Consider the following 25,235-nt stretch of genomic DNA (forward strand, 5'->3'; position numbering starts at 1 on the left):
TCACTGAGGCCAGCAAGAGGAAGCGTGTTTGAATTACAGTTGGAGGCATTTTGCACTTAATCAAAGATGGAGCTTCTTGCCCACCCAGGGGAAAAAAACACCGACTCAGGAAAGCCAGGGAATCTTCTCCCTGAGACCTTGGCCACGGTCTGCCCCGTAGGCTGAGACCCTCACCTAGACTCACTTAGGTCCAAAGCTCTGGGCACCTTTGTCCTTGGGGTTTTTGGGCAAGCCCGGGAGACGATTGCCTTCCTACTGGTCTGCCCAGTTGGGGTCAGAAGGAGCTGGGCTGAGAGTGGAATTAGTTATGGGGGTAGGGAGGTCATGGAACACGGCGGTCGGAGCCAGAACAGCTGCACTGTGGGTCTAGGAAAGGTACGGGAATCCAGATATTTCTGTGTGATCCCTACGTGATGCTACTGGACCTGGGCAGAAAGCTAGAACACAGGAATGTGAGGGGGCACCCCTGGGTGGGGCACCTCTGGTTCTAAGGCCTGAAAAGTGGATTATTACTGATCCAGAGAAAGGAGCAGTTTACAAACCACCCAGTCCCAGCCTTTGACCCAGGTCTCCATTTGGCCAGGCAGTGGGGTTATCTCACAAAGGGCAGGGCCAGCCCTCAGGGTGATTTCAATCGTCTGCTGTGTGGAGTATCTGCTGCTGCCAGGTTTAATCTCAGGCAGGAGGCCCTGGTGGGCCCTGGTGCATTTCTGGGACAGAGCATGTATTGCTCAGGGTGAGGCCAAGGCAACGGTGCGTCGCTCCTCACCAAGTCCAGCTGGGAAGGCAGCGTGCATCCTGGGCCAGGCAGGGAGGCACTGGGGCTGACTGGTGCTCTGACCCCCATTTCCAACCATGGTTCCCGCCACAATGGAGGGTGGGAGCATGAGCCCACGTGCTATTCTTTGAGGCCAGGGCTGTTGTGTTAACTTATCACACTAGATTTTAGGGTTGTTTTTTTTGTTGTTTGTTTTAGAGAATTAAAGAAAAGATGGACTGAAGAAGGAATGAACTGAGGGGCTCTTTCGACAGGCGGAGGCCAGAGGAAAAAAGAGGTCAGAGTCACTGTCCCTTCCGACACTCGCCTCCCCTTTCATTTGTCCATGTCGCACTTGGATCTGCCTCCATTGGAAACTCTGCAGCGCAGAGACACTGTCTCCCCGACTGGCAAGGGGCTCCTCCAGGCAGGGTGGGTGGGCGGGCGGGGCGCTCTCAGGGTTCTCACGGGGCCCTGTGTTCTCCAAAGCAAGGGTGACCTGCCTCTACCACCCCCCCCCCCCGCCCCATAATTCTGGGTCCCTGGGGACACAGGGTCCAGAATGCCAACTGGCTGTCCACTGTGGAGACCTGCATGGGTCCCTCTTAACAGCCAGCTGCTCCTTGCTTGGGGGCTCTGAAGGATGGCAGCTGGGCACCCCAGGGCCATCCTGGGGACGGAGCTGGGGACTCCAGTCTGCAGTTTCCTCTCATGCCCTCTGAAGGTAGTGCCTGCTTTGAAGTAATACAGAGGGTCAAATCAGAAAGGTCGCCATGAGAAGATGAACCCGTTCCTGATAACGGAAGGAGAAACACCCAGCTGTGGAGTGTCATTGCGTGTCCTCAGCAGAGCCAGAGGGGATTACACTCGGCAGCCTGCCCGGCTGCTTTGCGCCGGGAACCCCTGGCGCCAGCTTCCCCCCCCGGAGCTCAGCCTGAGTGTGGGCGACACAGATAGAGGGGGCCACCAGTGACATCCGACCTGGCCAACGGTATAACATACCGAACAAGAATCAAACCAGCTCGGGGACCCAGGTGCAGGGACAATCAATTTCATATACCATAATTTTTAAAGCTCTGATGAGATTCAGTCTATTTTTGGAGGGAAAGAGAAGTACTTTAATACAGAGGAAGGATTAAGAGAATATTGTAATGACATTTCTTTTTCCCCCGTCTCCATATCCAAACAAATACATTCCGGAGACATAAACCCAGCCTGGTGTCAACAAGTCTCGACACACCCAGAGATGCCGGCTCATCTTAAACACTGCACAGGACGCATGGAGCGCGTCTGCTCGCTCCCTGGGCTGGCGAGGCAGCCAGTGTCACATACACACTCCAAATGCCAGTGACAATGGTGCCAGTCTTAGAAGACTGCAGTTGCTGTTTGTTCTCCCAAATCCTAACCAGCCTTGGACGGCTCTGGCGGGGGGCTGAGGTCGGCCGGTTAGTGCTGGCGTATCTCGAGTAGAGAACTGATGGACAGTAGAACCTAGGACTTGGGACTAATAATTCTGTAGGATGGTCCAAGCCTCTGGTCAAATCACACTCCCCGGAAGGGATAACTTCACTGCCGGCTGGCTCCCTCACACCCCGTGTTAGCAGTGAAGCTGGAGATTCGCACCACCTCTCGGGACATCCAGGGCGGGCCCCTCCGAGGAGGCCTTTGGGGCCGGGACACAATCTCACTAGAAAACAGCTCTTTCTCTTTCCATCTCCATGGTCGTTTATTATGGGCCCCGAGTTGGGTTTGGGGGGCCAGGCCCAGCTGGTTAGGAAGGGGGCGGTGAAGGGAGCAGCGAGATTAGTGGCTGATGGCCATCTGCTCCTGGTGTAAATTCTGGAGACGGGGCAGCCCTGAATAGGCCTGGGCCAGGTGGCCAGAGAAACCAGGCTCATGTCATGAGGGCAAAGAAGGAACTTTCTGGAGCCACGGTGAGGCTGCCGTTTCTCCCAGACCCTAGGGGTCCCGAGGGACGGCCCTCGTTTGCACACGTCTAAGGAACAAAGGGGAGACAGGCCCCAGGAAAGGGAAGATCACGGTGGGTGAGGCCGTGAGTCACTGAGGCTCTCGTGATGCTTGCTCTGCCAGTGAGGACTGTGTGCCGGTGGCAACAGCATCACCAGTGACGGGACCTCGGCAGGCTGCCCCTGCTCAGGCCTCAAGTCTCCAGCGGGAGGTGGGGTGCCTGATCCCCCCGGATGTGAACCGGTGTTTCAATGGCGCCTCTGCCCTGAGCCTCTAAACTGCTTGGAAAGACAACCCGGGAGACAAATGTTTACAGTTTGGCTGAGGCAGGTGGTGTTTTAACACTCACATCCTGTGTCTCCTTTCTAAATTAACTGGTTTGAGATTCCAAACTCACACAGGTTGGGACTTGCAAGGAGCAGCAGGTGGGGAGACCCCCCAGCAAGCACCCGGGAGCTGCCAGCGCACCGAGCCGCCAGCAGCTGCGCCCACAGCCCCGGGGAGGCAGGTGCTGCCTCCATGCCCTTGGTCTGGGCAAAGGGTGGTTGTGTTGAGGCTGGGGCGGAGGGGGGCTGCTATGGGGCAATGCCAGTGCCGGAGCCTTTGCTCCCTTATGCAGCCTTCCCCGACTTGAGAATCAGAAGGAAATAAAGACAGGGAGTGTGGGGCCCACTAGTGACTCCCCTTCTCTCTCTGGAGCAGTTTGGTTCCAAGTATGTCCTAGCTTCATCCTGAAAACATTTGACCAGGTGACTGCCTATGTCCCTGAGGCACGCCTGCCTCTTCGTTTCTTCAAAAAAGAAACCGTTTGGTTTTTCCCCATGCGCACCTGCTGCCTTCCGAGCTGTCGTGCTGTGTGCACTCACTCAGTCGTTCTCACTCAGTCTGCCCCAGCCAGGGGGTCAGGTCCTTTCTCGTGTCTTACAAGTGACATCACAGGCCCTGCGTGCCTTTTCGGTCCTGTGTGCTATTATTAAAATAGAACACTATCAAGTCTGGCAAGAACTGCCCATCAGACTGGGGATTCCCCACCCAGAGGTGGGGCCAGGCCCCCATGAAACAGGGGACCGCGTCTCTCCAGAGGACCAGACCACCTTCCTGGAGGTGCCACATCCTGGAGGAGGCAGCTGAGCATGCAGTATTGCAGGGGTCAAGGTGAGGTGGAGGGGCACTGCCAGAGAGAAAGGAGGCCCTTCCACACCTAAGCCCCCACAGGGACCCCTCTAGAAAGTGTGGTCTTTCTGCAACCGGAGGGCTGATCTCAGTCCCACAGACCATGCCACTCTGCTGAGGGCGGTCCTCTGGGGAGCTGGGATGGCCCAGGACCGTCAGTATTTACTGCCCAATCACACTGCACAGGTACTCACTGCCCTGGGCTCCATCAGCCAGGGGCGGGGTGAGGAGGAAGCCCAAGGGGCAGCCCCTTGAGGACATACAAAAGGCTCTCCACTAGCGCAGCCTGTCTTTAATGATTATAAAGGCACAGGAGTTTAATCCATTTTTGATGTAAGCTCTAATAGCTCTGTGTCCTTGAAGTTCAAAGCGGGCGCATGCATGTCACTAATTAGCTAAGCATGGAGCCATTCAACTCCCTCTCATGTTTCTAATTAGGTCTTTAATAACAAACAAACTCCGACCTTACAAAAAGGCCCCCATTCGTCAGACAGTCAAGGAGGATGGCTGCTTCCCTGCTTATGGTTGATCCAGGGTCGCTGGTTGTCTGCGTACATGCTTTCAATTTCAGCCACGACAGGTCTGTCCTCGAGGGAGGCAGGAGGCTTCCTCGGTGAGGACAAAGACCCTTTCAGCCTGCCGGGGAGGGGAGGACTTTCTGGCCTGGCTGCAAAAGCCACTGGCTGGCAGGCCAGCCATGGGCTCCAAGGCCTCCACCTAAGGATCCCAGACCAGCTGCCCTGCTGTTCAGAAGGCTGGGGCCAGCTGCCTGGCTGGCTTCTGTTCACCCATTTCTAAGGCAAGAGCGCTGGTGACAAAGTCACAGAGATGGCGTGAGGCTCTGCAACTGGCTAGCGCTTGGTGGAACTTGAGTCCACAGCTACACACAGGACTTGCCTGGGGAGCTTTAACTGAGGCCTGGGGCCCGCCGAGGGAGGCTCGGATTCGATGGATCTGCAGGATGGCCCGGACATTAGGAACTGTAAAAATTCCCCCGGAGATTCTAACATGCAGCCGAGTTCAAGAACCCCTGCACTGGTCCGTCTCAGAGCTGGTTTGCTCAGCAGCAGCAGCAGCAGCAGCAGCAGCAGGCCCAGCTTCACTAGTGAACACTGTCCAGAGCCAACCCCAAAGGTTTAAGGTTTAACCAACCACGCCCAAGGTTTTTGTTTGTTTGTTTGTTTGTTTGTTACTGTTTCACAATTTTGGAACTATTTCTGTCCACGTCATTGCCTTCGTGAATTAAAAAAAAAATTGCATGACTGATTGTTTTCCAGTGCATCCACACCACGCTGCTTCATCACTTAGAAGTCCTGGACTTTCTCTCTACTCACTCCTCTGAACTCTTAAGGCACTGAACTGTCACCCCTTCATCCCAATGACAAGGCAGGGAGAGCTTCGGTAACAGAAGCAATACAGAGCTATAGAGCTGAATGGTCCCCAAGGACCCTCTAGTCTGAAACCCTTTGCCCCCCCGCAAAATCGCCCAGCTTGTCAGTGGCGGAAGCTGGGCTGGAGCCAAGTCTTCTGATTCCCCACTCTTCCTTCTAGGCTCTTTTCTCCTTTCCTTTTCCCCATTCCCCTTACAGCTGCTGCTTATCATCCTTATCTGAGTAACCCACAAAGCACTCCTCCCCCTCGGAAGGGGAAGGGATGTAAGGGAAGCCTTTGAACTGTTTCCACCCCCAAAGCCAGGGCACAGGAAGATGTGGGGCCAATCCCCAACACCGTGTGCCTTTCCAAGCCTGATTGGTTTTTCTTCAAGCCCGCTGAGAAAGGAGACACCACAATCTCTGGAGCTACCTCAGTGGAAGGTGAAATACTGCTTTATATATCTGGAGCTGAACAATCTAGATCCAGAAAGTCGAATACCATGGCCATGAATACACAGCAAAAGTGGACAAGGGGCTTCCTCCAATGTCAGCTCACATTTTCTGGTTTCGCTGCTGTTTCTGGTCTTATCTCTGGGGCTGGGTTGTCATTGCCAGACCCTTCCACCTGGGGCAGTGCCTAACTGACCCCCTGACTCCCGGGCCTTCTGGGTCCCAGGTGTCTGTGAGGCTGAGCCTTTCTTCTTCCCCGCAAGGCCAGGAAAACCAACTCTCCTTAGGTCACAGGCAGAATTAATTTCCAGAAAGAGAAGGGGATGGGGGCTTGGGCAGCCTTCACTGTCCACAGTGGGCTCTGCCACAGGCACATGGGTTTGCATTAATTGTTTACCACAGACCTGGACAGATCATTTTATTAATATTAATAAGTAACCAGGAACAAAGGGCCCCTTTATTTTTAGCTTTCTCTAATTGCGAAGTAATTACTCATCTACAAAACAAATGAGCCCCTGCTCCTGGTTGCCATGGTACCAGGAGCCCAGCCTCTCTGCCAGACGATTGGCTGAGGAGCCCATTGCTCCCGCCTCTGGCTGCGCCCTTCCCCAGCCGTTGGCCCAAAGCAAAGCCCCAGCAACTAGGCAGCCAATCCCCTCCCAGGGCGGGGCTTCTCAGTGACCTTCCAGATTCAGTCCTAGCAGCTCACAGGAAGGGATGCTGACATCCCTCTGGAGAAGGTCTGTCCTGCCCAAAGAGGCTCTGCCTTGCTCCATCGCCTAATTTCTTTTGGACAGCGGCTAACTTCTTTCGGTCTTGTTTTAGCTAAAGGCTCCTTTCAAATAATTACCTTCAGGCTGGCTCCCTGTTACCTGACCACACCTCCTCCAGGCCTCCTTTGTCTGAAAGGTCTCGGGGACCGGAAGTCAGATTAGAAATGTCAGCCAAAGTCAGACAGAATCATGACGTGAAGTCTGCACCAGCAGAAGCAGGTGCAAAAAAAAACAACAAAAAACAACCACACACACACACACACACGCTTCCCGAGGCCTCTTATATATGACTTGGGACTCTACTCCCCCAAGGATGTGGAGGACTGAGTCGAGGGCAGTGGCGGTGTTCTGTTGAGTGTGGGGTTTAAAGACGCAGAGCTTTGCTCAGGCACCACAGGCCTGGTGTGACGGGACATCTGCTGACAGTGGCCCAGAGCACAGACCTGATGAGACAGACCTAGATGCCAAGCCTGTCTGTGCCGCCTCAAACCAGCTATGGGGGCCACAGTTTTCGAATCTTTAAAATGGGAGTGACAGTGCCCAGTTCTCACAGGGCTATGAGAGTTTCGCGGGACAAGGCAGGAGGGCTTGGCGCAGTACTTGGCTCATGCATAATCCATGTGAATTACCGTCAATGTATTAGTGTTATCATTATTTTATTAAAATCAGCTGGGAAGTGTCTCTAGCAATCTACCGGCCACTTCCAAGATACACTTCTCTCACGGAGTCTCCCAGGTGGGCGTGAACTTTGAGATGCTGGCTGGAAGCCTCCCATCCACGCTGTGGGGTGGACTTCATCGTGGTGCTCTCATCCTGGCAGATTTCATCCCAACAGCCAATTGTGACTGTTTGGAAGCATTGTTTGCCTGCCCCCTATTCTGCAGGATCCCAAGCTAGAAAGGGGAGACCTTTTTATTAATATTAATTAGCACTCAGGAACAAAGGGCTCCTTTATTTTCTGCTTTCTCTAATTGCATACTAATTATTCACCTATACTTACAACGAGGCTGACTTTGCCTCCTAGAGGCAAGTTTATACTGCTGGAGAAGGCAGGCACCACTCTGAGATACAGCCAAAACACCTTCCAAGGATTCCAAACCCTGCCCTTCATTCAGGAAAACTGGCCAATCAGAAGGAAGAGGGTGCAAGCCTGTGTTGAAGAGCTAGAGCAAACGTCCCAGGCAGGGTTAATGGGGGGCGGGGGGGGGGGCTTCCAGGCAGTCTGACTTGGATCTCAGCAGAGCAAAGACAAGGACAGAGGGCAATGGGTGGGCTGGAAGGATGGGGCAGTGACTGCCGTGAAGGCGCAGGGGTGGGAACCGATAGCCCCAAGGAGAAATGCGTGACACCTTGTTGCAGAAGCAAAGGGGAGTCACGGGAAACCGGGGGTGGGCTCAGTGATGGAATGCTCTCCTTGCTGCCTTGCTCCCCTCCCCTCGTTCAGGCCACAAACCCACCCCATCCAGGGGATCCGGGGTCAGGCTGTGCTCTGTGGGGCAGCTGCCAGGCTGATACTCCTTAGCTGGTTCTGTCCTTAAGCTCCACTGCCGTAAAGAATACAAACCGCTCCTTCCCAGGGCTAGGATAGGTCAACCTGGCTCTGAGTGTCCAAGAATCTGGCCTGTCTCTACCTCTTCAAGCCTCTACTGGCTTGTCCCCCCACCACTGGTCTGCTTATCCAAGTTCCCTCACCTCAAGTGTCCTCTTGCCTCCCCATCCAAACCCTTAGGGTCCACTTCAAGTCTCGCCTCACATCCGAGCTTCCTGCCTGCTGAGTGCTCTCTGACTCGGCAAAATCCAGTCTCACTGACGACCGTCTCTGAAGTCGATCGTGTGCTGTGCCCTCCCCAAAAGACCAGGAGCTTCCTGAAGGCAAAGACCATTCCCTGGAATTCCACATCCCACCCCAGCCTCCAGCGTGATGCTGAGCCCAGAATTAATCCGCCAATGGGGAAGAGCAAAAGGCCTGCGGCATCTCACTGGGCAGCTACGTATGAACCTTTACGGAGTGTTTACAATGCACGTGAACTGTCTGTCACATGTCCTCCTGCCCTCAGTGCCACCTCTCTAATCTACCCTGGACGCTGATGTCAAGGCTTGTCTGACGCGCACAGCTGATGCCACGTCCTGGTTCCCCACTGCCTGTGTGAATCAAGGCTCCCTACCACGGCACCAGGGCCCCCCGCCCTGGCTCTGCCTGGCTCGCCATCTACATTCCCACACCCCGGCCCCAACTTCATTTTATTCTCTGGCCAGGGTGAACCATTTGCAGGGTTTCAAGTTCACTCTACTGGCCTTGGTTCTGGTGGCTTTGCACATGCTGTTCCCCATGGCCCCTTGGGGAGCTCCTGTTGGAAAATTGCTCTTGCTTGTGATACCTTCCCTGACTTCCCAGACAAAGCCAGTCACTTCTTCTCCTGTGCTCCTTCTGTTGGTGGGCTTATGGCGTCATGTTGTGAGTACCTGTTAGTCCCACACTAGGCGGAGAGGCCCTGAGGGCAGGGGCTGTGCTCTGCCTTCGTCTATGAACTTCCAGGGAGGTGGTGGGCATTCACCGCTTGCCTCTCCAGCATCATTCTCCTTTCCCCCTCTTGTCAAAGCCTCGTCCTTTGGAAACCCATCCTTCTCCCGCACTGCAACAGCTCTTCGGTTTGTCTGGAGGAGGATGGATCCCATCTTCAGCGATTCGTTCTGCCTTAGCCAAGCAGCTGGATTTTTGCCTGAACTGTGGACCATCTGCCTCCTTCTTCTGCACAGAGAGGTGTGGAGCAGAAAACTGTTACAGCCATTCTGCCACCGTAGGAAAGCCAACATAACAACAATATTGAAATGAGAAGGAGGGCAAAGTGAAGAGAATGGCAGAATGAAAGCCCTGAACAACCCACACCTGAAGCCCACTCTTCTTGGGAGCTTCTGAGATGTCCGGCCGTAAATCCCCTATCATAGGCAACCACGCCGAGCCGGGTTTCTGACACAGCCCCGTGGACTCTGATCTGAAGCCCAGGATAGTGCGGGCTGCATATAATAATCACTGTTGTTACACACATAATAAACATCTGCTGAATTAAACTCCATGGCAGATGTGCCCTGGGACCAGTCCGGAAATCTACATCTGAAAGGTGGGCTGTGAGGTCTTGGAGCCCGAGTCCTCGGTGGACACAGTGCCGGCAGCTGAGACATCCTGTGTTCCTGCCCGCGCATGGCGTCCAGGCGGCAGGTGAGTCCTGCGTGAACAGACACAGCTCCTCCACAGGGTCACTTAGGGGAGGCCAAGACCAAGAAGTTCAAGCCCAGGGCTCTCTATCCTTGACCAAAGTCTTGCTCCTCAGGTGACCAGCTGTGTGACTTTGGGTAAGTCATATGACCATTCTGCAGAGCAGCCTTCTCACGAAAACAAACAAACATGTGAAACCAGGCCCCAATCTTCTGCCTTCCTGCCTCTCATGGAGTAGTTGCCATCACACACGACAGCCTAAGATCTGAAGAAATGTAAGGAACCGAGTGCACCGAGACATGTGTCCCTTTGATGATTCTCACTGACATGGGGGTTTCTGCAGCTTTTGGGGCTCCCTAGACCGCCGTGCTCCCGCCCAGGCCAGGGTGCAAGGAGGGGGTCCCTCTGGCCCTCTCTGTTGTGCCCTCCATACTCTCATCGAGCTCCCAAAGGCACCACCATGCTTCCTGCCCCACCTCCAGCCAGAGGCAGGAGGGAGCAGGGCCCAGCCAGCTCGGGGGGCAGGCACGGACGGGTGTCACCCACCGAAAACAGGGCCACTGGTTTAAGGGGCCGTTACCGTTCCCCCACTCCATGCACTTTAGGATTAGCTTATACTTAGGTCTGGACTTCAAGGCCGGTCACTAATTGCACTCGAGTTGATTTATCAAGTGCATGGTATTTCTATTACAAAATTATTGATTAGAGTTGATGTATTTTATCCTCAACAGGGTTGGTCTGAAAGCCCTTGGAAAATGAATGAAGCTGAGGTCAGTGGCGGGTGGCTTTGCACATTATTATAAAGTCACTGGGGCTCCTGAAATCCAATGCCGGACGGTTTAAGGGGAAAATCCTGGCTCTCCCAGAAAGGAGGATTTTAATGACAAACTGAAAAACAAGGCGCCCACCCTCAGAACTCAAGGCAGTGGACCAGGAGATGCGTGTTCGGAAAAGGTCTTTCAGGGAGGTCTGGCTGGTTGCCGCAGCCGGTCCTAGGGAGTCACAGACCTGCTCTCCCTTGGGGCTAACCGTGCTGGGTCTGCTCCACGTGGGTCTATCCTGGCGAGAGGGTGTCCCCGCATAGCACTGCCCACAGATGGGCCATCTCGGGGCCTCAGCCCCCAGAGAATGCTTGCAGCTGGTGCAAGGGAGGTGGGTGGGAAAGCAGAGATGGCTTCACAGCAGCGCCCCCCCTACCGACCCTGAACTGGGCTGACGGAGGTGCAGGAATGCTGTCTTCAGAAGTGAACGCAGCACACTGATCCATTCTCCTGTTTTTAGTGAGGCCGACAGAGCCAGAAACAGCGCTTTGGGGGAAGGATCTGGATTCTCAGACCACCGAAGGGAAGACGCGTTCTCTGCCCACACATTCCTTGGTTCTTGGCACAGGCCAGACCTTCAACACGTGCTTGTTGAAAGCAACACCTGGGAACCCTAAAGCCTGGGCTGCAGCTGCTGCAAACCATCCCGGATCCCTCCAGCAGCTGCAGGAGTGTGTGGGGGATGCTGTGGTCCACACCCCTCGGCCCTGAATGCGTGTCAGGCGAAGGATGTCGCCGGGACGTGGAAAACGCCCTGAGACTGGTGGGAGGGGCGGGCATGCCTGCCTTGTGAGATACACCCTCCTCCTCAAAGCATTTTCTTTTCTGGCTCAAGTTCAACTATTCTACCCCCGATTTGAGTTTTACTTTGCTCATCTGACCTGTTGGAACGGAAACCCTTAGGATGTCCAGCCACAGGACAGCTAAGCCCTTTTCTCAGCAGAGCCAGACTTAGGATTTAGGTCAGTCGGGGAGACTTCCTGCTCCCTCTGCCTTCTGTCCCCACCCTCTTCTCCTGCTCCCCAGCCTGGGTCCATCTGCAGCTTCAGCCACCCGGAAGCCTCACAGTCCCAGACCTTCTCTCCGCGCCCTCCCCCACCCCCACCCCAGGAAGGCCAAGCCAGGAGGATGGCACCTCCCAGACTCCCTTCCTGGGCCTCGGGGCCCTCGTTCTGCGGCCGACTGGCCTGCTCGCGTCCAGTCCCTGGTGACCCAGATTGCCACCGACCTCCCCACGGAGCTGCCGTTTCTTTCTGTCGCGTCACACTCACGGGGGCTGCACGGACTGCGTGACTTCCTGGACTTGTCCTCCATCACAGATTAGGGACATCTCCGAAAGCTCTGAGAGGCCTCTGGCACTCCTTTATGGCTTGTCACCACAAACACGGGGACGACAGTGTGTCCAAAATCGACTGCTGGCACGTGTGCCTGAGCTGGGGCGAGGGCAGCAGGACTGGGAAGCCCCCCGGGGAGGGGGAGGAGAGCAACTCTGACAGCTACAGCCCTGCCCCCACCCCCGCCCCAGCCACGCCAGTAATCTCCACTGTCACCAGTCTCACTCACTGGTCCCACCCCTTGGGGGGCTCCTCTCCAGGCTTCTCCTTCACCCTCACCAACCTCGAGAACCAGTGCCGATCTTGTTCGGGACGAAAAGCGTTCCCTGTCTGCAGACTGAGGATCTGCGGGTCTTTACCCCGGTCCCCACAGGTCTCATTTCCCCTGCAGCCCAGGGAGGAGGTTGCACGGGCTGGGCTGCTGGACCGCCCGTCTCCTTGAAGGGCTGAATGGGAGCCAGCAAAGTAGCAGAGGGCTTGGAGGAGCCTTGCTGGGAGCCCCGAAGCCATAAGCAAAGATCTGCTGTGTTCAAGAACCGCGTGAGGAAGACAAGAACAAGGAGAAACGTGCAGACTCCTTCCAACCCTGGTTCCGTTCTCTTTCCCTGTGGTTGACCCTACCACAGAGGCCTCAGGAGGGAGGGTGGTGACCCAGCTCTGGACTGGGGGAGCAGGGAGTGAGGGGGAGGTGGTGGTGGCTGATGGCGAGAACATGGATCCAAGCCCCTGGGCGACATTGAAAATGGAGCCCCTTCTCCCGCTGGCCCCCCACGCTACTCTGCAGACCGCTAGGCCGTGCCGTCGGAGGCCCTGTAATATCAACTCGACAATGCATGTTCTACAACTAACAGCTACAGCTACCAGTACATCGACTACAGTGCATGCATTTAGTTCAGTCCCACAGATACATACAATCTAAGAACAGGCAGGGGGTGTGAAATGTTTTACTGGACAACAGGTGTTTTGGAGTTGTAACTAATAAAAAAAAATCAAAAACGAAAGTACAAAAAAAAGACATTTCTCGAGAGTTGGATATGAGTTTGTTTCTTGAACTGTTTCATCTGAACAAGCAAAAACATGCAAACCAGCTGGTACTAACAGGAAGCTGGACACTGAGAGAGGATTAATAGGTGTGGACAAACCTTCCCGCTGAGCGTGTTCAGAAGAGTGTTTGAGAGGAGGTGTGCAGATCCTAGTGTAAGAGAGGCGGGAAAGTATGCCTCAGAGACACTCTCTCACCGCAGCCCCAACCAAGCAAGAGAAAAGAACAGAAACATGACTCTCACACTCGCCCCCACCGTCAGGAGCCCACGCTGCTGCGTGGGCACAAAGCTGGCAAGTGTAAAGTACAGTAAGGGGTCCTGGCTGGGGCCGGAGATGGGCGGGGGGAGGGCAGGGGGCTCCGAAGCTCTGAGACTGACACACGGACCCCCCCCCACCCCGTGATGGCACCCAGAAATCAACTCGCCTGGAAACCTGAACCACTGCCCTCACCCGTGGTGGGGAGTCACTGGCTGAACAGGGCTGAGGTTTGGGAGGGGCGTGATGGGGCTGCTGGAACTGGATGAACACGATCAAAATAAACAAACAAACTCTCAACTGAGCACAAGCAAAGATGACGTTTTAAACTGCCAGGTGAAGGTAAAAGAAAAGTGACCACTGATAGTGAAGTTATCTAGGAGTCGGCAGGGCCCTCCCTGGTCGGGGGCCCTGCGCCCTGCTCCCCTCAGGCCCTGGGTGACTTAGGAAAAGGCGGGCAGGCTGGCCCGGAGGAGTTGGCTGAGGTGGGTGCAGAGCTCAAGGCCCCCCCGGACCTCCTACCCTGACACCGGAGCCCTGACGGATGCGAGTTGCCAACCGGAACAAAATCAAAGCAGCTTCCCACCCCCAAGGCCCTTAGCAGGTGCTCCAGTAACTCACAATGAAAGAAAAAAGAACCCAAACAAAACTGTGGGGCTGGACAAAAATGCAAGACAAAAAAGGGCCTTTTGTGCGATGCCTAATCCTTGACCCATGCCTGAAAGCCCTGGGGGGCAGAGGCCGCCTTGCCTGCTGCTTTGAGTCGATCTGCCAGGTCCAGTAGGCACCAAGCTCAAGGCTGGTACTCCCCAGAGTCTCCCTGCACCAGCTGCTCCCGATGAGGGAGTGCACCTGACCTGGGGACTGGATGCTTGGACAGGGTGCAGGGCTGCAGGGGTGGGTGAAGGTAGAACCTTCAGCCCCTGGTGAGCCCGTGCTGGCCTGGGCTGATGCATACCCCCAACTAGGCTGTGTGGCCCTCTCCCATCCGTGCTGAAGTGCCACCAAGGGGCCACTACAAACAGGTCAATAAAAGGGCCACCCTGCCGGGAGGCCAGATCATTTTCTAGAAGAGGGAGGGGACAGTCTTCACAGGCCAAAATTCACCGAAAGAGAGAAAGGCCGAGATGTTCCCTCCCCAACTTTGTAAGCCTGCTCCAGATCCAAAGGGAGGGAGGGGGTGGGGGCTGCCCTGTGAACACACGCACAGGCCCCTTCCACCAGAGGGTGCCCTGACTCTGGCAGGAACGGTCTAGCCATTGCCCCGGGGCACGCCCCCAGCCCCTGACCCCAGGCAGCACTGCGGGGCGCCTGTAGCTTCCTGGATGAGCCTGCCCCCTGGGGGCGGGGGCAGCACCTCGGCGTTGAGGATTTACTCCTTGCTCTGGCAGGCTGGTGTGGGCAGGTGGTCTGGGCACACACTCCTGAATAGCATTCACTAACAGTGCAGCGATGAGCATGGCTGACCCAGGACGGCCTATGGGAGACTTTGCTCCCGATGGAAATGGCTACAAATAAAACACCACTGATCCTGAAAAAAAAAAGTGTGGTTGGAGATGGCTCTGACCTTTTGGGGTTAGGGTTAGGGGGGTGGGTGGGGCTCCCGCCTGGCTGTGGGGGTCTGTGAGAGGGGAGGGGATGGAAGGGGGCCCAGACAACAGGAGACTGCTGGGTTCACAAAGAACCCCATGCTGCCCTTTAAACTTGCCATGAAGTCGGGGGGAGTGGGGGCGGGGAGAGAGGCAGGGTTAATTTCAGGTTAAAGTTTAGTTTCATAATCCAAGTCATAATAAGAAAGAAACTGAACGGAGAAAACAAAACCAGTAACACTCAAAAATCCCAGCGTTTCTCTTCGCCATCCCCTCCCACCAGGCACGGGTAGGACGGGGGCTTGTTCGTCAAGCACTCAAGTTAAAGAGCCAGTGGGGCAGGGTGACCAAGGCAGTGCACACCCTGCCCCCGGGCAGGGCACCGAGGGACACTGGCCAGAGGGCAGGGCGGCCCTTGGAGGCCGCCAGGGCAGGTGGACGCTGAGGAAGGGCGCCCAGCTGTCTGGGCCTGCCGGCCAGTCCGCCCGACTCTCTGGCGAGCTGCCCCTCAGCCGCCCCTGAGAACTCCCCGGCCCCTCCAAATACACCCCAGGGGGTGATTCACAGGAGCGGATCCTTTGTAGCTTGAGGCAGCGCCAGTTTGCATGGAACGGACTTTCACTGACGTTTCCAATGGGCCTTGCTGTGCCAGTCTCTTGTCACAGAGGGTTTGGGTGTTGGCATTTGCCCCCTGGGCTTTTTTCATGCCCCACCTCCTGGCCCCCTCCCCAGCACCTCCCGCCCCTGCCCTCCTCGGAGCCCTGTTACATCGAACTAGTCGCCTCCCTGATGCTCAGCGCCCTGTCCACAGGGTGGGGGACAGCTGCAAACCGTGGCTTAGGGGAGGAGGGGCCTCTGGGTGGCTATGGAGGGGGCAGGCCAGGAGGCCTCCCTGGGGGCCCATCACCCCGCAGGAGCCCTGCTCACTGAGAAAGGCTGTGAGCATCTGGGGGTCAGGGAGCAACAAAGGCCTGACTCCACAGTGCTGCTGGGAAAATGCTCCCACCTCATGTGAGGGGTTCCAGACCTCCCGGAAGGTTGGATTTGGAGACCAAGGGACTGGGCAACCTCATGAGAGAGAAAAACCTCGCCTCCCCCGGCAGCAGAGTCCAGAAGCCCTTATCTCTGCTGAGAGTGTCTAAGAGGCAACAGGGACTTCAGAAAATTGCAGCTCATTCGCTGAGGTCAGGGCTGGCCACCCTCTTGGCCTCTGGAGGCTCTGGAGTTCAGTTGGACTAGCAGGCCCACCTGCCAGGGGCAGTGGGAGCTTCGAGAGGACTGGTGGCTTCCAAGGCGGGGAATGTGCAGATGGGCTCTGAGCTTCCCTTTGACAACCTGGACCTCCTCTGGCCGTGCCCAAGGCCCGAGGAAGGAAGCTTTGTGAATCAGCAAAAGCCAAGGAGGGAAATAACCACAGGTGCCCTGAAGCTGGCTGTCAGGGGAAGGGGCTGTGCAAAGTCAAAATGCAATTCATTTTTCTTTTCTTTTTTTTTTCAGAGACAGAGTAATAATCTACCCTGGGTTTGAAGTCCTGTGACTGACCCCAGCTGGGAGGTGCCCTGGGTGGCTGGCAGGGCCTGGCCCGAGCCTCCCTGTCCCTACCCCCCCGGGCTGTGGTGAGAGTAGTGGACAGATGCAGCCGCACAGATCCAACAGGGCCTTCACCTTCCCCTGCACACTGGGGCATGCCTGGGAGCCGCCTGTCCCATACACCTTCCTACCTGATCCTCTCGCCGCCGCCACTGCCGCCGCCGCCACTGGTCCGTAAGCTGCTGCCGGGAAGCCTGGTGGAGAGACAGGAGCGGAGTCAAGGGGGGACCCTGCAGAGGGCCGAGGACAGCCCTGTCCCACAGGCCGAGCCCCCCGCCCTCCACACACAGATGGAGATGGGAAGGCATCTCCAAGGGTCAGCTTTTGGGGGCGGGGGGACACAGATCAGCGGCTTTCAGGCTTCTGGAAGGCACAGCACATCTGGGGGTGTGTGGTGCTTGCGCATTTGTCACCCGGGAAATGGGTTCTAGAAGGCAGAGGATTAGGAGGCATGCCTCTTGAAAGCTGGGGCGGGCTCCCTGCGGCCTTTGCGCCTGCAGTTCCCCAGGACGCCGCCAGGGCAGGACCAGTGCGGCTGGGCTGCCGGAAGGAAGCGGTTGGCCCGAGCCACAGACAACAGGCACAGGATTGAGATGGGACCAGCATGGGAAAGGCGCCTTGGCCAGGAGACAGTGTTAACTCTAGCTGTTCTCCAAAGGCTCTGCGGGTTTGCCCGGCCATCTGTACTGGAGACTTGGCCACCTCGGCGGCGTTGCCACCCCAGGCCAGAGTGCACGTGAAGCCAGCTGTGGGAGCCAGCTGTGGGAGCCAGTGTGGGGCTGCGGGAGCCAGTGTGGGGCTGCGGGACCCACTGGGGGGAGCCCTACAGCTTTCTCTCTCTCCCAGCCTCCCGAGGCACAGGGGTGGGACTTAGATCTGGCTCTTCTGTCTGCGCTCCACGCTCCACCGTGCCTGCTGCAGCCGGCGCTGCAGGGTCGCCTAGGGGTCTTGGCCAAGCCCCTGTGCTATCGGAAAGCTTCCTGATCAGTGCGTGTGCTGTCTGCTGATAGGAACGCACCAGGCAGCAAGGCCATCCCAGCAATGGGACTAAAAGTCAGAAGGACAGGGTGACCCAGTGCGTCCAGGGAAAGGAAGAGGAGGGTGAGTCCCCTTCCCTGGGCTTCCCTGGGCTGCTAGCATGTGCACACGCAGCCACGCACTGGGACACACAGATACACTCCCACCCGTGAACAAACACTTCTCCGTCCAGGCAGACACCTGGAGGGTGACCCCTGGGCCCATTTCCAGCGAGTGTGGTTTCCAGTGGTGTGCCGGAGCTCGTAACCAACATCCCCCCAGAGCCGCCGGCTTCAGCCCGAGCCTCCCGCATCAGGACTCCGCAAGGACAGAGGTGGAGACATGCAGCACGGACGGCAGGGAGCAGGGGAGGAGAGGACAGGCACCCCCAAACAGGAAACTAGAAGCCCACTAAACTCTAAGACTACCGTCCTAGCTACACAAACTACTGGGAGGAAAGAAGTTCAAAAGGGAACGAACTACTCTAAGAAGGTCAGGCTAAGCTACTTAAAATGCCAATGAAAAGAGACATACTTGCATTTAAATATGGTAATAGGGCTGTTGAAGGGGGAAAAAGAAAGATCCAGGTGAAATAAACGCACGTGGTGGACCCTGGCTGCCGGAGGGGGTCTCCCAGCTCCCGGGAAGACCACACGCCACGCGCAGGCCTGCAGGCTGCTCCCTCCCCCTGCCGAACACCAAGGAAGGGGCGCCCCCACCAAGTCCTCTCCCCATTTCTTCCAGGCAGCAGCTAGGTTTCGGAAGATGTGGGTGCTGCGGAATGTGCTGAAGGAGAATAAGGAAGAAGTCAAGTTATTTCTCCCTGTCCCAGTTCTCAGTTCACCAGGCTCCCTGCAGGCGGGGGGAGGGGGTCCCGGAGGAGGAGGAAGCGGGCGAGGAGAGAAGGAAGATGGAGTTATTCCTGGGCGCTCTCTCACAGGGAGTTGAAGCGGAAGGTTCTCCAGGAAGCGCAAGGAGGTGGCGGTGGTGGTTGTGGGAGTGTGGGTGTGTGTGGGGGGGGGGGGGGCGGTGGAGAGGTAAAACTGGGAGAGGGGCATTGAGTCAATAAAAAGACTGTTAACAAAAAGTCCATTTTCTGGAGTTAAGCACATTTTGGATAAATAGTCCAAGAGAAGGAGGAAGGGGGAGAACCTGAGCCAAGGAAATCCGTTATCCTTAATCTCAGATAAAGGCTCCTGCTGGAGATGGAGCATCGCACTGCCGAGGACCGGAATTTAATCTCAAACGTCACAGGGCTGAACACAGTGACAGGTGGGAGAAGCAGGGCTGGGGGAGGAGAGCCGCCCAGTCTTCTCCTGCAGCGAGGGGGCCCACAGACCTCATGCTCACAGCACAGGGCCACAGCCCCTACCCCTTGGCCGGTCTGTCCCCAGCTCCCTGCCATCCACCTGCGACCCACTGGTCACCCCAAATGTGCTGCTGTCCAGGTTACCTGGAAGATAAGCCCTTGATGCTATTTCCAGGACCCAAGGGCTCTCCTTGTGGCTGGCCTTGAGGGGATGGGCAAGCCCAGAACCAGGAAAGGTATGCGTGCGTGTGCCTGTGTGTTGGGGGTGGGGCTGCCCCAGCCGGGGGCTGTCGGGGGCCAGAGAAGCATGGCCCAGGCCGGGGCCCAGCTTGTGTGCCCAGTGGAAAGGCGCCTTCCCAGGCTGGGTCTGGAGGAGCAAAGAGGAGCAGCCAGCTGGCTCGTGGTCGTGTTTGCAGCATCTCCCCCCAGACCCTGAGGGGCGAGGAGTCACCTGAGGCAGGCTAGCTCCCCAGGAAACCCCTCTTATTTTATTTCTGAAGAGACAGGGACAGGGTGTCTGGGCTGTCAAGGAGAGAACCGCCTGGACAGGGGGTTCAGGGAAAGACCACGGGGAGCTAGGCAGAGGGTCTGCAGGGCTCAGGGCTTCTCAATGGGCTGAGGTGCAAAGCGAAGCTGTGGCAGAGGGCCCTGGTCCCCGAGTGCACCCTGGTCCACAAATGCCCACAGCTGCCCTAGCACCCCACTGCCCCGAGTGGGAGCTGACCATCCCCCATCTGCTGCTGGGAATGTGGAGCGGGGCCCTCCTCAACACGGCCTGCCCCGCCAGTGCATGAAGGGGAGGCCAGGCTTCTGCCTGTGGGGCAGTGGTCTGTGACCCTTTATCACATCCCAACTTCACGGTGTCCTTTTCGTGGCGCTCAATTTCCAAAGCTCGAATTAGAACATACGTTCTTCTGTTCAGCTCTAAGAGCGGTAACCTGGCCAAGTGATGGACCTGTCTTTCTGTACAAGAACATGACAAACCTACGTCCCTCTGTCACTAGGTTGGTGTGCGCACACCTCTGGGGTCAGCAGCTCATCGACGTGGAAGCTGCCACCACCCCACTGGCAGTGGATGGGGCCTTTTTCTGGACGTCACTGCAGATTGGAAGTCAACGGCACGTGGGTTCTTTTGAGAGTCACGTGCTGCCGCACCTACTCGTTATTTCCTGTGGCACGCACTGGTGTCGCCTCTCCCGAAGCACGGTTATTTTTTGCGCACCCGTCTTATTTCTCTGCCTGGGTGACACATTCTTCTAGGGCAAGGGCTGAGCCACATGTCCCACTTAGGGCAGTCACCCGGCAACCCTGTGGAAGGAATGGTCCTCCTGAGACTAGGGAGGTGACCGGTCCCCTGGGAGAGCCACTGCTGTCCCCACTCAGGGCAGTAGGTCTCCATCCTGGCCGGGGGCTTCAGCAACACACACAGGAGCAGCTAGTCCAGCGTCTGTTTTTTAAAGGCCTTCCAGAGGATTCTGCTGCGCAGTGGGGGCAGAGAATCCTTGATTTAGAGAAAGCCTGGGGTGCTTTAGTTTTTGCTAAGTGCTGAGAGGGAGTTGTAGTCCTGCCCAATGTGGGGTACAGGGTCATGCGCCTCTTGCTTTGCACCCTCTCCCCTCCTGGGTGTGAGAAGATGATGCCGGCAGCACACAGCCGCTGCTTGGATGCACTTCGGGTGCGTCTGCGGGCCCCTCCGAGCCGCTCAGAAAAAGAGGAGATGAGGGAATTCGAGGGCCTTTCTGGCTCTGACAGGCTGTGATTTCAGGGGAAGCTTTACGAAATTCTCTCTTGTAAGTAATGGGCATCCCCATCCCAAATGGTTCATTTGGAAAGACCCTTTTTCCTGTGTTGTCATTGCTTCCAGCACTCCCTGCCCCCTTCTCCAGCACCCGTGGCATCCCCCCACCAGGAATTCCTATAGGTGGTTCCCCCATTCTTGGCTGGAAACCCGATGTTGTTTCACTGATTCCGAATACTCAAAAATAAGCAACCAGAGGAAACTGGTCACCCAGGATGGAAGAAACATGTCCTGAAAGAGTTTAGAAATGCCACTACCTGCTACCTGGCTGGCCCGGGACCCTTCCCGCTTCTTGGGCAGGCCTGCCCGGTGTGACTGGGCTAGTTTTTTTTTAAAGAAAGTCCACAGCTTTCGTCCTCTGTGCAGGAGAGAGGGCAGTGGCTGCAAGGGGGCAAGAGGAGGAAACGCGGAATGGTGCGTGTCTGGAGAGGAAGGGCCCAGGGGCCCAGGGCGGAACACAGGGCACGAAGAGGAGCAGCTGATAACCAAAGGGACACTGTTCCAGGGTCGGGCTGTCAAATTCAGCGTAGAAGAAAGCAGATAGATGTCTACGTGGAAAGAACAAAAAACAAACACACACCCTCCCACCCCAGGTTCCTGGCATTCAAAACAGAAATCTGATTTCCTTTTGAGAAGCACATCTAACATCCACCCAAGATACCAACGCCACCCTGCCCGTGGAGACCCCGGGACAAGGGGAGAGGTGGGAGCTGCTGCTGGGGCCGGGCGGCCGCAGAGTGAGGGCTGGAAATGCCTGGCCCTCCGCTGGGAAAATGACAGTCATCCGGAGTCTGGCTAGCGTCAATCTGGAGAGGGGGGCGGAGAGGCCAAGGAGAAGGCTGGGTGTGCTGGGCAAGGACAGGGGGAGCTCCACGGTGGGGGCCTGATTCCCGACCTCCCTGTTCTCACGGAAGGTGGCAGGTTCTGGGGCCACGAGCCCCCGGGGCACCGGCGCCTAGAGCAGAGACATGGCACAGACACCGCCCCGAAGACGTACTTGTGAGGCAATTGCTGCTTGGCTTAATGTTTAGATAATATATAATCTTCAGACATTTCCATGGGGATGAAGGGTAGGTACACTGTTATAAAAACCTTGTGAGGTTTTATGATGCTTTATTGTCAGGGAGCCTCTGTTTGGATGAAAGGGGTTGCAGAGCATAAAACAGGAAATCAGGGAGCATCGTCTGGAAACAAAAGAAAATAAATTCCCAGAAGGGGCGAGTGCAGACGGAGGATGCGGCGCCAGGAATGCAAGGTGTGCATTTGCCCAGATTCCTTCTGACTTGGAGGTGCTCAGGGAGTACACCAGAGTGCCTGCCGCCACCGCGCCCTGAGGGCCAGGGTGGGGCGAGGCCAGCCCCCCACCCTGACATGGCACCTTGCAGCTTCCAATCTGCTCTTGGGCACTGACCCTGCAGCTGGGCGATGGCCCCAGTCTCACCCTGGCCTGGCTCCAGCTCACAGGGTGCAGCCAAGGGCTGTGGAGGGAGACGGGAGAGCAGGAGGCACTCAGAGCTGCCTCGTGGCCCCCTGGAGAGCGAGCACCTTTACCCACTGCCGCTGCTCCAGGCCACCACCGACCGACCAACCCCCACGGCAACTCCTCAGCCCGTTCTAAACCTGGCTGCACACTGAGATCCCCCGGGAGCTTGAAAAATCCTGATGCCTGGACCCAACCCTCAGAGATGCTGAAATGCTCACTCTGTGGTACAGCCAGGACAGCAGAAACTTTCAAAGCTCCCCGGAGAATGCCAGAAGCGCAGGCGGAGCTGAGAACTCGGTTTTAGGGACTGCCTGTTCTGTGCTGGGGCTCTTCTGAGGGGAGGAAGCAGAGCGCTCTCTCTGGGGACTCGGGCCCTGCAAGCTTCCTTCTTTTCTTTTCCCCGGCCCTTTCTACCTCGCAGCAGAGAGCTGGAGCCCACAGTACCCCAACCACCTGGACCTTCTGCAGGGAGCTCCATGACTCCAGACCCTTCCCTAGCCCCCTGCCCTCTCAACAAATATTTACTGAGTACCCACCACGTGCCAGGCACTGTTCTAATCACTGGGATTGTGAACTGGACATACACAGTCTCTGCCTTCGTGGAACTTACAATCACTACCCACCCCTGATGGGAAAGGGTGGGGGGTCCATCTGCGGGACCAGCTGCACACAAACCAACGCCTTGGGAAGGACAGATAATCGCTTACCTATCAGCAGGACCCTGGGCTGCAGGAGGCTGTGCCTCACTCTGCCCGAGGGAAGGGGTGGACCTGACTCTGACCCACCGAGCTGGGAGCTGGGCCCCTTCCCATGTCTGCTGTAGGGTCTTCTCAGAGCTTAGCAAGCAGAGAAGTATGCTAATTCTTTTTTCTCTAAGATCAGGGAAGCAAAAGGAAAGGAATGGAGGTATTCCCATGGCTCTGCCCTTGACCTAGTCCTCGGAGTTCTCACCACAACTCAATTCCGTAAAAAAAAAAAAATGACCAAGCCGGGCCCTGGCACACACACACGACCAAGACACAGGTCCCTCAACATGCTTTTTAGTCTCTACCCACTGAGCTGGCGGTGGGGACCCTGGAGAGCTCCAGCTTCCCTGAGGCTTGGCCTGACCACCCAGGGACTAGGGGATGGACGAGGCAAGGTTCCTCTGGAGTGCTGGCCAGGGCTCTGGCACTGCTCCTGGCCCGATAAAGACACTGTCCAGCATCACTTCGTCTCTCCAGCAAGACCTCAAAGAGAGAATGGCCACAGGAAGTTCATTGTAACGTCGGCCCTCGCTGCCCTGGGTAACCCAGGGACACCGTGCGTGCGCCCACAGAACAGACACCTGTCTGTCTCTTGGAGACCAAGGCCTTCCAAGTGAAGGGATTCCGGGCTGTAGCTTCTAAGAAAACACCGACAAACCACTTGGAGAATTGCTCTTTCCTTACAGCACTGTCCCTCCTCCCCCACTCCTCATAAAAACTGCAGTGTCTGCTTTTAAAACAGTCTCCCGCCAACCGCCAACGGGTGTAAGCACAAACCCTGGGTCTGATCATTGGGCCTTGTGGTGCTCTCTGGCCAGACAGTTTTCACATTTCTCCCCGTTCCCCCGACTGCAGGTGCTGAGCTGCCAGGGAAAGAGTCAACACTCTGATTCCTCCCCGAAGAGTCTCCTGCGGAGCCATTTAACTCTGAGTGCGGCAGCAAGGCCCCCAGCCCCAGTCCTGAAGCGCCCGCCTCTGTGGACCAGGACAGGAAATGCCCAAGCCTGGGGAGCACCAGACTTTTTCTTGAAAGACCACAGGTCCCCACCTCGCCCCCATCACCAGCTCAGTGAGTAAACCAGTGTCTGTAATCACAAGTCCCCTCTGTGGCCAATGCAGACTCTACCACTTCCTGTCTCCCGACAGGGGATGTCCCAGGTGCTGAGCGACAGACTGCTGGCGTCCAGGGCACCGCCAGTGCGCCCTGGATGGGCAGGGAACCTTGGGAAGGAGCACAGAGTGGTGGGGGAGGGGCTCTGAGTGATCAGGGCCACCAGCACAGACGTATTTAAAACTTCTGAACAGTTAGTTGCCAGGACGCATGGTGGAACCTCTGGGCCTGCTTCCCCTCCTGTGAAGTAAGATGGTGAGGAAACTCATCATTGCACTGAAGACAGTAACAGCAGCGACCACTGGAGCACTTCCCGCGGCCGAGGGGCCTGCTGCAGCATCTCGGTGGGGGTGGCCCTCGCTGCTCCTCTGCGGGGAGACCTCACTCGTCCCACTTAAGAGACGAGCGAACTCGAGGCCCAGAGACGTGAATGGAAAGCGTACACGACCGTGGTTAAAAGCAAGGGGGTCAAGACCCCCTCTCCCACACTCCCTGGTGGCGCTGCCACCCAAGACAACCCCTCCTGGCCCCACCCTCCGCTGTACACACACTTAAAGACGCCTCCTTGTCGGGCGGGTGCGAAATTCGCTGGGTGCGCGGCATGGTTGTCTGGCACTCGGTAATGCGCTCAGTAAGTGGAATGATAACTTTTATTTCTATTTTTATTATTATTGCTCAAGGTAATAACAGTAGCGGAGCTGAGAACTCCCCTTGGTGCCTTCCTATTCTAAAGTCCTATTAATTTACATGACATTTTACATCCGAAGTGCTTTAATAGATAACATTTACTATTCGCTGGTGAGTGATAAGGGTGTGTTTTATCTGCAGTGCGAGCTCTAGGGCTGGTGGGGTGACGTGGTGACAGGGGGCAAGAGGCTCCCAGGGGCTCTGGGAGGGCCTGGACACGGTGACCGCAGGTTCGGACGCGAGGCCTGGAGCCGGCGGCTGCATCGGTGATGTCTGATGCCCCATGGAAACCCGCTGCCCCGGGCTCCTCCAGCTCCTCACAGCCCTTCCAGAAAGAGCCCCACTGGAGGGGCCGCCGTGGGTCCTTCCATCAAGTGGGGTCCTGTTTGCTCCTCTGCCCGATAAGTGCCCGCAAAGGCAGTGGTACATCTCCCTGGTTCACCGCCGTGTTCCCAGCATCTAGGGTGAGGCCTGTGCCCCAGCAGGTGCTTAACACCTGGTGCCCAGTGAGCAAAGGGCAGATGAGTGGAAGTGGGCTAGACATGCCAGGCCACGCGGGGAGAAGCTGCCTCTCCTTATTCCTGAATCCTAGAGCATTCAAGGCTGGTGCCCGAGGTCAGAGGAGGAAAGCCTGCAGGGCCCTAAGTGGGCACTGCTCAGGGCTGGCCTCAGAGGCTCCCCTGTGAAGTCAGGAGTCCACTGGGCTCGGCCAAATGCCGGCTCGGGCTCAGAGCGGGCAGCAG

The 25,235-nt window shown here is 56.7% G+C and overlaps 1 protein-coding gene across 8 annotated transcripts in view; it reads right to left on the bottom strand.

The window, feature by feature from the left end:
• MSI2 (musashi RNA binding protein 2) overlaps positions 1 to 25,235 on the bottom strand; it is a 373,357-nt gene that overhangs the window by 13,567 nt on the left and 334,555 nt on the right. For 5 of the 8 annotated variants that reach the window (XM_045835868.1, XM_045835866.1, XM_045835864.1 and 2 more), the window contains exon 11: positions 16,473 to 16,535. In XM_045835868.1, the coding sequence (XP_045691824.1) occupies positions 16,473 to 16,535 (63 nt within the window). Of the gene's footprint in view, positions 1 to 13,005; positions 13,056 to 16,472; positions 16,536 to 25,235 lie in introns of all 8 variants that reach the window. The other 3 variants (XR_006785340.1, XR_006785339.1, XM_045835867.1) reach the window with 1 other exon arrangement.

This window comes from Phyllostomus hastatus, unplaced genomic scaffold (genome assembly GCF_019186645.2).
Source record: "Phyllostomus hastatus isolate PE091 unplaced genomic scaffold, TTU_PhHast_1.1 phas_contig_210, whole genome shotgun sequence".
Taxonomy (NCBI): domain Eukaryota; kingdom Metazoa; phylum Chordata; class Mammalia; order Chiroptera; family Phyllostomidae; genus Phyllostomus; species Phyllostomus hastatus.